This window comes from Athene noctua, chromosome 10 (genome assembly GCF_965140245.1).
Source record: "Athene noctua chromosome 10, bAthNoc1.hap1.1, whole genome shotgun sequence".
NCBI classification, from domain to species: Eukaryota; Metazoa; Chordata; class Aves; order Strigiformes; family Strigidae; genus Athene; species Athene noctua.
Genome location: NC_134046.1, coordinates 14,326,475 through 14,339,115, shown reverse-complemented (window position 1 = coordinate 14,339,115; position 12,641 = coordinate 14,326,475). Strand labels below are relative to the sequence as shown.

Below are 12,641 nucleotides of genomic sequence, written 5' to 3'. Positions count from 1 at the left end.
TTATAAATGATGAATTGTTTAAATTGTAGATTAATTATACATGCTAAACTGCACACAAATATTTAAAAGCAAGACTATGGGCAGCCTTTTGTGTCAGTACTTTGTATAGAGAGACAATAATGATCTGTGCTTCTATGATTGCTCTAAGCTGATGTATCCATATTAAGTAGAAGTAATGTGTGAAGCTTTGGAGGATGAAAAGTGTTTTAAAACAGTCTTGTTTGTTTAAATTTAAAACACATGAGGAATCTATTGGATTTTGTTTTTCAGCTCTCAGAAACAGAGTTTAGCACTAACCAGTGATATAAGTGTTCTTGAAATGTCTCGAAAGGAACTTGAAAATCAGATGGGATCTTTGAGAGAAAAGCATCAACAGGATGCAGCTACTCTAAAAAGCCAACTCAGTGAAGCTGAGAGTCAAGCAAAAGATGTTCAGAAAGAGGTAACACGAGACATTGTTTCTGTTTTGAGATAATATAATGCCCAATGACTTTGACTTATAAGCTACAGCAAAAGTAAAAATATAAGATTTCTAGTAATGAAAAATTTTTATACTTTTATTGCAAGTACTTTTATGTTAGCTAACAATATGTAAACTGGGGGTTAAATTTAAAAAGGAAGATTTCAGATAAAATGACTTGCATGTGTTCTGGGAATTACCTGAAGTTTACTTTCATGCGTGACCTTAGTGAATCTACTTCTAAGCTATTCAGATGGGTAAACCCTTATTCAGAGTATTCTGAATATCGTGGTTTAGAGTTTCATTAGCTGTTACGAGTCAAATTAGTTCTTGTAAGTCAGTATGATCTTCCTAGCTAGATGTAAGCTCTTTTATTTAACAATGGGACTACACATTCTTTATAAAGGTCTCCTTTCATCTTACTGGGTCACTAGGCTGCTGAACATGATTAGCAAGTGCTTAGGGAAAAACTAGCATTTTGAGCATATATTTCATCTGCCTAGCCTCTAAAGATTGTGTCTTGAAGAAGGCCATAGTATCCAACAGTTACTTGCTTTCTCTCATGAGTGTTTTGAGTGAAGTTTTCCCCAGTCACGGCTTTTAGTTTCTTTTGCAGTCCTTTGCTTTGTCATCTACTCATCCATGTTGCATTCCTTGCCGCTTTTCAGAGTTTGGAAAACCCAGTCTTGTTAGTCTATGGGTTTTTTTGTAATCAGATGTATTTTAAAGATCCCTAATATTTTAAATCTGTGGTGAACGCCAGTGACTGAAAGTCACTGTTTCTGTCCTTACTAATCCCTGTCATGAGGACTACTAGAAAGCTTGTGATCTATAGAAAAAACAGAATGTGAGTTTGAGAAAGAAGCTGCCCATACTGTAGGAGCACAAGACATGCTCACCCAGTATTGTTTGTACTTGACCCACAGTGAGGATATGGCAAAATAGTAATAACGCATAACATTTTTAAATGCCTTTCTCACTCTTATGTTTGAGTTTGCTATGTGGGAAGAGGGTTTGATTTACTTCAAACAGGGTGTACTGGTCCAAGGCAAGTTACTCTAAGCAGATGACAGGAACAGAAGCTGTGTGCTAAGCAAATGTAAGTGTGTGTTGGGTGTCCAGGGGTCTGCAGACTGTTTTTTCTTTGTCTTTAGTATGAAAGAACACAGACTGTGCTCTCAGAGCTGAAGGCAAAGTATGAGATTGCTGAACAAGAAAACCAGTCACTTGCAGAAGAGCTCAAACAGTGTAAAGAAAATCTGAAGCTGCTACAAGAAAAAGGAAACAACGTAAGTCTGTACAAAATACGTGGGGAAGTTGGGTTATGATACTGACAGTTCTGTTGATTGAGGGAATATGTAAGTGTCAAACAGAAAAAGACAGACTTTTTTTTTTTTAAAAAAAAGTCTGTGTAACATATTATATGCAAAATTCAATTCTGGTACTACCTGTGCAAATTTGCAGGCCATTACACTGTCTGAATTCAACTTGCATGTGTAATTGTCAGTTGTGTGACGATTTAAAATATGGCCTTAGATATCTGCTCTCTTGAAAACATCTGGCTTCAATACTAGTGAACCAGAACTAAGTAAAACTTTAATTTCAGAGAATGATATGTGGATAAAATTTCAGAAACCTGTATCTAAATGAATTAAGCAATCTTTTTCAAGATGCTTTTATTAGTATTTATTACAACAGATGTTCCCTCCTTACTCTTGCTCGTGCTTCTTAACAGTGGTTATCCTTGATCGGCTCATGCTTTAAATGGTGTAGTTGAACTGTCCTTTCTATTCACTAATGAAAATATTCCTTTCTGTTGCAATTAATTTGAGAGGTTGTATCATTAGAATCAGTTCACAGCTAGGGACAACTTTTTTTTATACTGAGACTTCTGAAATCCTCCAAACATTAAGGGTGTGGCAGACACATTATAAGGTGATCATAGCCTTATTTTAGAAGCCTTACTATCCTGTGATAGCTGGTTTATTGTCTTCTTGTACTGCCTCTATGATCAGTTCAGGGTGAGCAACTCCTGTAGTGGACAATACAAACCAGGAGAATAATGGGTGCTCTCTTAATATCCTTTTAGAAAACTTGTTTTTTGACTACAAAGAAAGTTTCACAGGTCCCATCCTCTAAAAGAAGCTGACTGCTAGATGCCCAAAGTTCATATGAATAATCTTGCCATAGCCAATTACTGAATGTAAGCCTCTAACATAGTAGGGCTGTCAAAGATGTAATGAACTCAAAGCCCTTCTCACTTTTTTTCAGCCATTTTTTCAGGAATATGATGTTACAATTCTCTTGGAACCTACTTCTTGCTTAGAATTCTTCTGCAGTCCTCAGATAATATTCAGTTACTAAATTAGGCAGAAGTCAAAAACAACCAACTGAACAAACCCCATTCTAATAGAAGAGATCACACTGAATAAATAATTGTGAGATTTTCTGCTCTGTTAGAAATATTAACCTTAGGATTAAAATGATCAGTGGAAAAAGGGGGATAGTCGAGGGAAAGAAGTGCTGTGAAGGGAATTGGAGCACCTGATGAAAGTGGAAAATCTTGCAAGGTAAGGGGAATTTTAGGAAGAATTTGAGGTGAGTATTTAAATGAAATCAGGAACCATTGGAAGCTGCCAAAATCTGCTTCCGGAGGAGGAGGTATGACAGTTGAAATATGGAGGTCAGGGTGTGATGAAGAGCATCTAACCATGTAAGGACTTGCAGGACAAGCTTGCTGTTAAAGCAAGCATAACTCGCAATCAGTAATGTAAAACATGTCCTTCTTTTGGATTATTTGAAGCATCATGGATACTGGGCTGAGTTCCAAGTACCGTTGTCCCCTTATGCTGGAATCATTATCTGCTACTTCATTTCCAAGGACAGTGTCCCACAGAAAGTGACTGTGGGATTTGCTCCTTTTTGTGTCCCATCTGTATCTGAGTTTGTATATCTTCATATTCTAATACAAGATGCACGTTTTTGATGAAACACCTAGTTAAATGCTCCTTGACAATAAGGAGATTTTGTAAGGGGGGAAAACTTAATTGTTTGGAGGCAATTCCATTTAATGTGGTGGATATTTATTGTCTATTATATTTGTCAAGATTCAACAGCCATGAATGTGTATAACTTTAAAAAAAAAAATCCATAAAATTGTTCAGTGAACTAACAAATGTTAGAAAAGACAAGGCTTCTGTATTCCATTTGGGATATCATTTAAATATTGAGGTTTTATACTTTTTACTTAAGAAAAAAAAATTGCAGTGTTGTGTTCTGAAATGCTTAGCAGTGTGGTGTACTACTTGTGCTTGCATGCTTGTGGTCACTGATTATTTCCTGATGTGCTTTATATGACAGATTTATTTATGTGAATGGTTTGAGAACATTAGCTGCTCTGGATGACTTAAATTTCTGGCACTTTTTTGAACACTGCTGTGATTATTTCTACCAACATGCTTTCTGTGGGAAGGTGGCACTCTGATTTGTGGCACCAATGACACAAAAATAATCCTGCATGAAAATTACTTCAGTAGTTATACATAATTTTTCTATTAAATACTTGCCGTGATTAAAAAAAAAAAAATTGAATGGCAGAGATTAGAATTCTAAGATTCCTGCATTCTGAACCATATTGGAGGCCCTATGATTAAGTGACTTCTACAAATTCATAACAGGATGAGATTTTTATTTATGAATCACAATGTTTTCGAAGATCTTCAAACTTTAATTTATTATTTGAACAAAATCAAGGTGGCTTCAGCACAAAAAAGTTCTTAAAATAATTAGCGTGGTTTTAACTTAACCTCTGTGTGTCTTTCTGTGTGCATGAATATATAGGATAGGATGTAGAGAAATCAGATGTCTTCCAAGGACAGCTTAAGAAGAATTTAGGTCCATTTTTGCTTTTAATTTATCATATTTAAGAATAGAGGCTCTCCATCCAGAATGTGAAGTAGTTTATAGGTAGTTAAACATAGCTGAGAAAATGTGTAGGTGGTTCTAATGAGGCCATAAGCTAAGTGAACCCTCCAATCTTGCCAGCTGGCAGTTTGGCCCAGCTGCAACATTTGATTGATTTTCAGAATTGCATTAGGTCACAAGGCTGCTGACCTGCCAGAGATGCTGATCTTCATGATATCTCTAGTCGAAATTTACTTCCCTGCTTTATAGTAAACTTGGTGTTGATTGTACAGTCATGTTACAATCTCACAGAAACATCAGAACTAGTGGGTTTGCCTGTACATGGTTGTAATTGATTCACTAACGGAAGAAAATGATTGTTTATCCTGGAGGCTGGTGATGGAAAATGGGAAAGGATAACTAGCAAGGAATGCAGAAGTAACTGAAAAAATTGATATCTGGTGTGAGAGTCTTTCTACCTTAAGAAATCCAGACGGGATTTCCTATCACTTAGAAAAACTAAAACCACCTATAAATAAGATACAGGCAAATCAGTTTAAGCTTTGTATTATTTTAAAGTGCTAAATTCCAAGTTGTGACAAGAGGTATCTTAGAACATTTTCTGCTTACTTCCCTTTATTTTTAAACATCCCTGTTCATTTGAGTAGAATGGTGTACTAACTTTGTATACCAGATTAGATAATGCTGTATTGTGTTAGATGTCTTTAATACATTTCAATTAAAAAAAAACCTCACTGACTTATTTTCCCCCCTCTCTAAATCATCTTTACTTGATTGATTTATAGCACAAAGTGATTTTTAATATCCCTTCCCTTCTTTAGCCTTCCATATTACAACCCGTCCCAGCCGTATTCATCGGCCTAATCCTGGCTTTCCTGTATTGGTGTTACGGCCCATTGTGGTAGCGAAAGGTACAAGCACTACTGTTCAGTCAATGTATGTTTGTCCCTCTCACCTGTTCGTGCCATTTCTGTATAAAATAGTGCATGGTGAAATGCTCACAGGTATTTCTTTACCTGAAGCAAACCCTTCATTTAATATGCCATTCTGTTGATACTGATGAGCTGAGCAGTCAACTAATCATTTAACATCTGTGTGATTTATTTAATTCTAACAATGAATTTTGTTCTAACTGGTTCTGAATGTGCCTCTTCTAACTCGGTCTCAGTTTGTCTTTAGCAAATGGGCTACCTTTTGCACAATGCTGCGATGCTAGGGCCTGTAAGAGAACTTAATTGCTTAATTAACGATGAAAAATGAAGAGTTTGCCTCTAAATAATAATAAAATTCGACAAGCTTTGGTTCCTATTCATGGACTAAGAAATTTCTCTCTGGCTCTAAACACTATTTTTTCTCACTATTGCATTGAAGAAGATGGAAAAAAAGACAAGATGCGAAATAGGTGGTTGGTTTGTATTCTGAACTCTCAGCTTGCATTTTCTCTAACGTCTCTCAGTGTGTCCTCCTCTTAAAATGCTATTGTTGTCATGAAATGTTGTGACAATCCGTTAGAAATGATGTTGTTAGGATCTGCTACAAAGTAACTTCATACATCTGGATTTAAACATTCAAAAGCGAATTTAAAGATGTCAGTACTGCATAAACCTGTGTCTAGCGATTACTTGGCACAAGTGATGTTTTAAACATCTTAAGCCCTCACATATTTAATAGCATATTTATTTGAGGTGCGTACAGTAATGAAGCTGGAAATATGGAACTGCCAAAAGTTCTTCTGATGATCCTCAGTCGTGAAGAGTTGTGGAGTTCCCTTTGCTAGAGGACCACGGTTTACTGTGATGCTCTAAGTTAGGACTAGCCTGCAGTAGGGCTCATGGGTAACATTTTAGTGATGCCTATCAACAGGTACTCGAGGCTTTCAGGAACCACGGGGTGAACTGATTAGTATGAATTAGAACAAATATGATATTGATTTTTTTTTTCTCTCCACACAGAGACAATGGCCTTGGATGCCTGTGATGGCAGCTTTGGTTGCTGTAACAGCCGTGGTGCTGTACCCAGGCCTAACCAGAGCTTCTCCATGAGAACTGTTGTTGAATCCATACACCGTCCTCCCTTTAGAAGCTGGCAACATTCATATACTGAGGGAAAACAGATTAATTCTCTTCCTTTTTACCTCTTAATACAGCACAGCTCTGCGTGAGAACAGCAGTAGGGTCATTTGCTTTAAACTGTATAAATGTATCTGTCTATAAAGAGGGAATAAAATTGTGATTCATCATACTGTGAGCAATATTTTTGCTTACAATTTCATGCAAGTTTTAAATTAGTATGTTGGGATTCTGAATACTATAATGGTGGCCTAAAGTAGGCTTCTTGGTACCAAATTATTTATAATGGCTAGGGTTGTGGACATTTACTTTAGAATCTGATTGCCGGATTAAAAGGAAAAACACACTTCTGATTTGGACACACAAGCCAATTAACCTTGCAGATATTTGGAAAACAGATGCAGTGTGCTCAGTGCCTTTCAGTATGTTTGTTTTTTTTTTAAAACAAACAAACAAACAGACAACCTAGTATACCATTTTACTTGCTGTTAGTCACTGAGCTGTTGGGAACAAGACTTAAGAATACTTCTCTTACCACGCCTTTTGAAGGAAACATATTTTTCTTTGATAAGGATTGCTTTATTAATGATTTTTGGGAATAAACACAATTCATGTCCAGCCTTAAAGAGATAGAGAGTTTGATGGTGAAGACCAGCCTAAAGTATTTAGTGTGTGCGAGTGTAAGCATGTGTGTGTTCTTGAGTGAACTAAGGTATTTCTGGGAGCAAGTACTCGGTCATTTGATGGACATAGTGCAGTGATTCAATTTGCGTTAACTTTAGTTTGAATGTAATTTATTAAATTTCATATATTTAAAGAGACACATTCTTTAAAAGTATGAATACTTTCTCACATATGTATCAATTTTTTCAGTCATTTGATACTTTCTGACTTGAGCTGGAGAAGCTCTTTAGATAAGCTTATGTTGGCATAAATTTAAGAGAACAGCTACAGTATGTCTGATCAGCTGAAAAAAAAAAATCTAAGATACATAAAATACTACAAAATTGGAATCATGTACCTGATGAAGTATTGTCAGGTGAAGATGATTTCAATTTGGTAGTAAAATTTTGTGCATCCTTATCACATGGCTGTAAGTATGATGCAGTGGTCCCCATTACAAAGTTTCTTTTCCTTATCGAAGTACTATAAGTATTGCTATTTGCTAACTTTTGGTGGGAATCACTGTAGTTAGTGCTGAATTAAATGTAGACTGTAGTTGTCTCGTTCAGCTCAACAGTTCTGTCAAAAAAGTTTATTAAAGACTTAATACGCTAAAGAATGGTAAAATAAAATGGCTCTGCTAAAGGAAACTTCAAAATAGGGAGGTAATCTCAGCAATTCAATTGGCTTTAAGGAATGTTATGGCAATCAACAGATAGTTTAAATATTTAAATAGAAATTTAGCATATAATTTACTTTGTGAGGTTTTAAGGGTCATTGTCCTTTAATTAAAGGTTCTAGCTTACGTTACATGGGATTTGGTAATGGGAGGATTATTAGTTGAAAAAATAGTCCACAAGTGACTCGTAGAACATAAATATTGTCATTTAGTTCATTCATTTCATCCTTTTCAGTTGCAGGAAGCCACCCAACCACAGAACACTCGTATGCCAGTGGTACTTAGTACCTCTTGTATATAGGTTATTGCAAATATTGTTCTGAAATGCTTAACTTCAGAATTACATTTTTTAAAGTAAATAATTGTTTTAAATCTATTTTGTAAAGATATAAAAATACAATAGAATTTCTGGAGTACAGATTAAACTATTTGCACTAACACACGTGATGTGCATGATTTAATAAAATAACTTTACTCTCCCTATGCATGTTTGAGTTGAATGTCATTTGAAAACAAAAAGATTAATGCTAAGTTTCTTTTGCGCTAGATGTTGCCACAGTTACTAGGTGCAATGTCTGCAGCATGTCCAGTAATAGCAAAAGACTTTTTTCCCCTTGTATTTCACATCTGCACCGGTTTAAGTAATTTGTCTAGCTGATCTCTCTCCTGTCTGTGGTTTTCAGAAAGAAGGTGGGGAGGAGAGAGCCATGGAAGGCTTGGGGGCATATTGCCATGGGAGGGAAAAAAAGTGTTCACAGCTGAATGGTGGTGTTCCTGTGGCAGGGGTTGGGAGATTGGAGGAGCAGTGCCTGCAGATAGCGGGGCAGTAGTGGAAAGCCCTTCTAGGGGAAGGGAGCCTGATGCTGCCTACTCTCTTCATTAGCATCTTGAACTACCTATCTGTCCCTCTTTCAGCTACTGCTTCTTTTCCAATGGATTCTGTTCCCTCCTCCCTGCTGGTAGCATGTAGATGTGGTGTGAGGAGGTGGAGTGGAGCCTGGTGGAGCAGTGGTCCCCCCTGGCTGGCAGCGGGAAGGTGCCAGGTTCCCTGGGACCAACCTCGGGGTGGGCCTGCACTGCCAGTTACTGCCCCATGCTGAGCAACACTGCTGGTGACAGAAGTTTGTTCTTGTATGAAAGACAATGTTGTGTTTTCAGAAATATTTAGAGCATCAGAAAGCTGAAATTTGAGACCCAATATGGTCATATGGAAGGAGAAAGTTTTCTAATTTAATTATGTGCATGTGTGCGTATTTGTATCATATACACAGGTGCATAGTACACATTGCATGGGGGTTTGTGCTTACAAGTGTACCTGTGGTTCCCTAATATAGTGCCTTTCCCAGGAGTTCCTGACATTTGCATGTTCAAAACGATTAGGAATGAGCTAAAACGCACAGTTCACTTTTTGGTTGTGAGAATCCTCGGAGAAGGGTTGGGTAACTGGGAAACTGCTGTTCTTCAGTGCTTTGATACTAAAGCAGCAAGTGGAGTTATTTTGCAAGCACTCTATGCACAGACCTTTTTGGCTTTTTGTTGCATTTATGGTAAATGTGTGTGCTCTTCTACATTCATATTTACATTTATTTTTTTTTTAGTTGTGAGGCTTGATTAGCTAAGCCTTGGAGTTACTGTAACAAGAGCAGCTTTTCACAAATGTGTAAGGTTCTCTACTTGTAAAATAAGTGCTCTGAGAGCGCACTGACGTTTGAGGTTTTAAAAAGGTTCCTCATACTAGGAAAAGTAGTCTTGTGAGTTGTGTTATCAGTTGCTAGTTCAATCTGGAAAACTCAATATAAACAAATATCTGAATGCTTTTTCAGTTTTGTCCTGGTGTCCTGACTGAGGCACCGTTTTTTAAATTCTAAAAGAGTTCTACCTACATGGGGACTACAACAGCAGGCCTTTCATTTAAAAATATAAACATTCAATATATAAAAAAGTGTCATTTTCCTGTTCTTTGTAGCTGAATTAAATGCATTCTTCCAGAGTCTTAGCCTCATCCTTCCTGCAGAATCTCTGGTTTTATTTGGTGCTAAATGGAGAATTGTGAGTGTGCACAATATACTGCAAAGTTTTCTTATAAAATAGTATCAGTGAGACTTAGTATCAAATGACTGATAACTGAAGCAAAGGTGATCATCTGGGCATGTATTTTGGGGGTATATTCCTAAGTTACTTTCCTTTTTTCTAATCGAGTCTTCTGAAGTATGTTACCTGTTCAAATCTTCCATGTGCTTTATGTAAGATTTTTAATGTCTCCTGCCTTAATCTGTAGGGTTCTGCCACTTGCAAGAATTATTTCTTCAGCTTGAATCTTCTCCATGACAAATCCACTGTCAAGATTCATTCCACCAGCAGCATCAGAGTGCTTTAAAATACCAGGTCCCCCATCGGCTTTTGGGAAGCCACTGTAGTTTGCATTAGCTCTACAGCTGGGACTGGCTGGTTTTCATCAAGGGCCTTTTATCCCCTCTGGCTTTTCATCCACCATTAGTGTTTCATTAGCAACTTTCTCAAGGTTTTGAGTCTCCACTAATGTAGCAGTTGATCATATGAAAGAATTAGAAGCCATATTTTCTCCGTCTCTGGCACACACATATACCTCTGGATCAGTTTGAAGGATGATTGCTTCCAACAAAAAGCTGTATTGAATTCCCCAGAACCAGCTGACTTACTCATCCCAGTCCCTCTTAGCATGTGCTTCTTGGACACAGAATTCCTTTCTCCTATGATGGGGAATTGGGCTGCAGTATGGGTTTCCCAGTCCTTCCTGCCTCCCTGGGTTTTTAGTTTGTTCCAACTGTTTTGAATTAATGACCAAATTCTGCTTGGGGAGAGGGTTGCACCCATTACTGCTTTAAAAACAGTATATGCTACCAGTACTTGACTGATAGAAAGCAAATCAGCAACTGAAACTGGTACCACCCCAGCCCTGTGGTATCTGACTTCGCAGTATTGTTCGGTAAAAACCACTGTAGGCAAGCAGTCCAGGGCAACAACCTGTTCTGTTACGGTTCAGCACTTCATTGATGTTTGGGTTTTTTTCCCCTCCAGGTTTTAACAGGCATGACTACTGAAGCTTTTCTAGATTATTGATCATACACTGTTGAACTGTAGTGAGCTGAAACCAGATCGCTGCAGGACAGTAGGAAAAACATTCACAGAATAATTTCTTCACGTAGTTACTATAATCTGTCAGATGGTTTTTAATCTGGAGCGTTAGTTCCAGTGATAGTAGTGATCACTTTTATTGGCATGTCACATGATTTACAGAAGCTTTGATAAGTGTAAATTACGTTCTTGAATTTTGTACTGATTTCTTCCCATAGATTACTTTGGGATTTGCTTAGATCTTAAGGTGAAGTAAAGCCAATCCTTTTCCCAAGATCATACATTTTATTCTCTTTCCTCAACCCCATCATGTTGTTGCCTGTTATTGCTGCTTCCCTCTCTAAGGTGTTTCTAATTCTGAATTATTCGCTCTTTCAATTTTTCAGTCTACTCAGTTTGGCTCAGCATTATTCCCAGTGCTGGAAGTGTAACAGTTCTAACGCACCGAGGGTGTGTGTGCATGTGTATACATTGTTGTTCTGCAATTGCGCTTGCATGTGGTACGATACATCATGATTAATTGCATTTAGCAACCATGAGACTGGAGATATAATTGAGATTCTCAGTTAAATAATTCTCAACTGTGGGAATGGAGACATCAGTATGGTGATGTAGTTCTTTTATTATGTCAGGTGATATATTTAAAATGCAGATGTTCTTCCAAGCTTGTCATCTCTTCATTGTATCTGATGAACAAATCCAAAGCTTGGGTTAAACTAAAAGTAACTTTCCTTACCTGATCATACTAATCAGTAATTTGAGAGAAAAGGATCAAGTGAGAAATTCATTATGTTCTATTGGAATAAAATTTATCCAAAAGCTAGCCTGTATTTGTTTCGGTAGCCTCTGTTAGGAAATTGGTTTTGTGTTTTTAGAAGCACCACATACACACGATGAGTGGTGAAGTACTGCCTTCAGTATGGAATGGATTTACTATTTTAATCTTTTCATGCTAGATAATTTATGAAGTTTATATTCTATTAAGATTTCTTGTAAGGAGTTCTTGCTCTGGAAAATACTTCTATTGGGTATGTCATTAGTTTTGATGTGACAAAACTACTTGTCTTGAATAATACAGTGTCTCTTATTTAAAAATGTTCGAAATATGCAATATGTCTTTTGGGATGAATAAATGGTAAAAATGACAAGAATAAATTTACAACACAACAGAAAGCTGATTTGTATTGTACATAGTCTTTCATTCAGCCAAAGTCCAAATTTCAGCACTCCACAACTTCTGAATAACCTGCTACACTCTGCTTTATTGCAATAGAAAGCAAGTTACTAGTTAATTAGATCAGTTAAAACTTATTTTAAAATTGGAATCTATTTACCTGCTTACTTTGTATAAGTGGGTTTTACAGCCCTCACAGTCCTATGACCTTTCCTCCTCTGTGTAATGTGGTAAAGCAGTGCTCCAGCAGGTCTGCATGCAACCCCAGGGAGAGATGGGCTGGAACACAGCATGTGAGTGCAACCTCGGTTTCTGCAAGGCTCCCGTGTTTTTTATAGTGACCAGACATCCTCAGGGTATCATTCACAGATCATCCTTTAAGAAAACCAACAATCCTACAGTCTGTAAATCAGATGCAGTTATAGAGCTGTGTTTCAGTGCTGACTCAGGAGAAGGACATTTGCAAAGTCATTTATGTAGTTTTCAGCAAGTTTGAACAGTTTGAGGAAGGGAACTCTCCTCCCTGTTGGCTGTGCAGTTTGGATCCACCCCAGGGTG

At 37.2% G+C, this 12,641-nt stretch overlaps 1 protein-coding gene across 23 annotated transcripts in view; it reads left to right on the top strand.

Moving 5' to 3' along the window:
* Positions 1 to 12,087, top strand: part of SLMAP (sarcolemma associated protein) — a 91,432-nt gene extending 79,345 nt beyond the window's left edge. For 17 of the 23 annotated variants that reach the window (XM_074914516.1, XM_074914512.1, XM_074914507.1 and 14 more), the window contains 3 exons: positions 271 to 442; positions 1,615 to 1,749; positions 6,337 to 12,087. In XM_074914516.1, coding sequence (XP_074770617.1) covers positions 271 to 442; positions 1,615 to 1,749; positions 6,337 to 6,426 — 397 coding nt within the window. In that variant the 3' untranslated portion in view covers positions 6,427 to 12,087. Of the gene's footprint in view, positions 1 to 270; positions 443 to 1,614; positions 1,750 to 5,205; positions 5,296 to 6,336 lie in introns of all 23 variants that reach the window. The other 6 variants (XM_074914518.1, XM_074914505.1, XM_074914513.1 and 3 more) reach the window with 1 other exon arrangement.
* Positions 12,088 to 12,641: the final 554 nt, after the last annotated feature.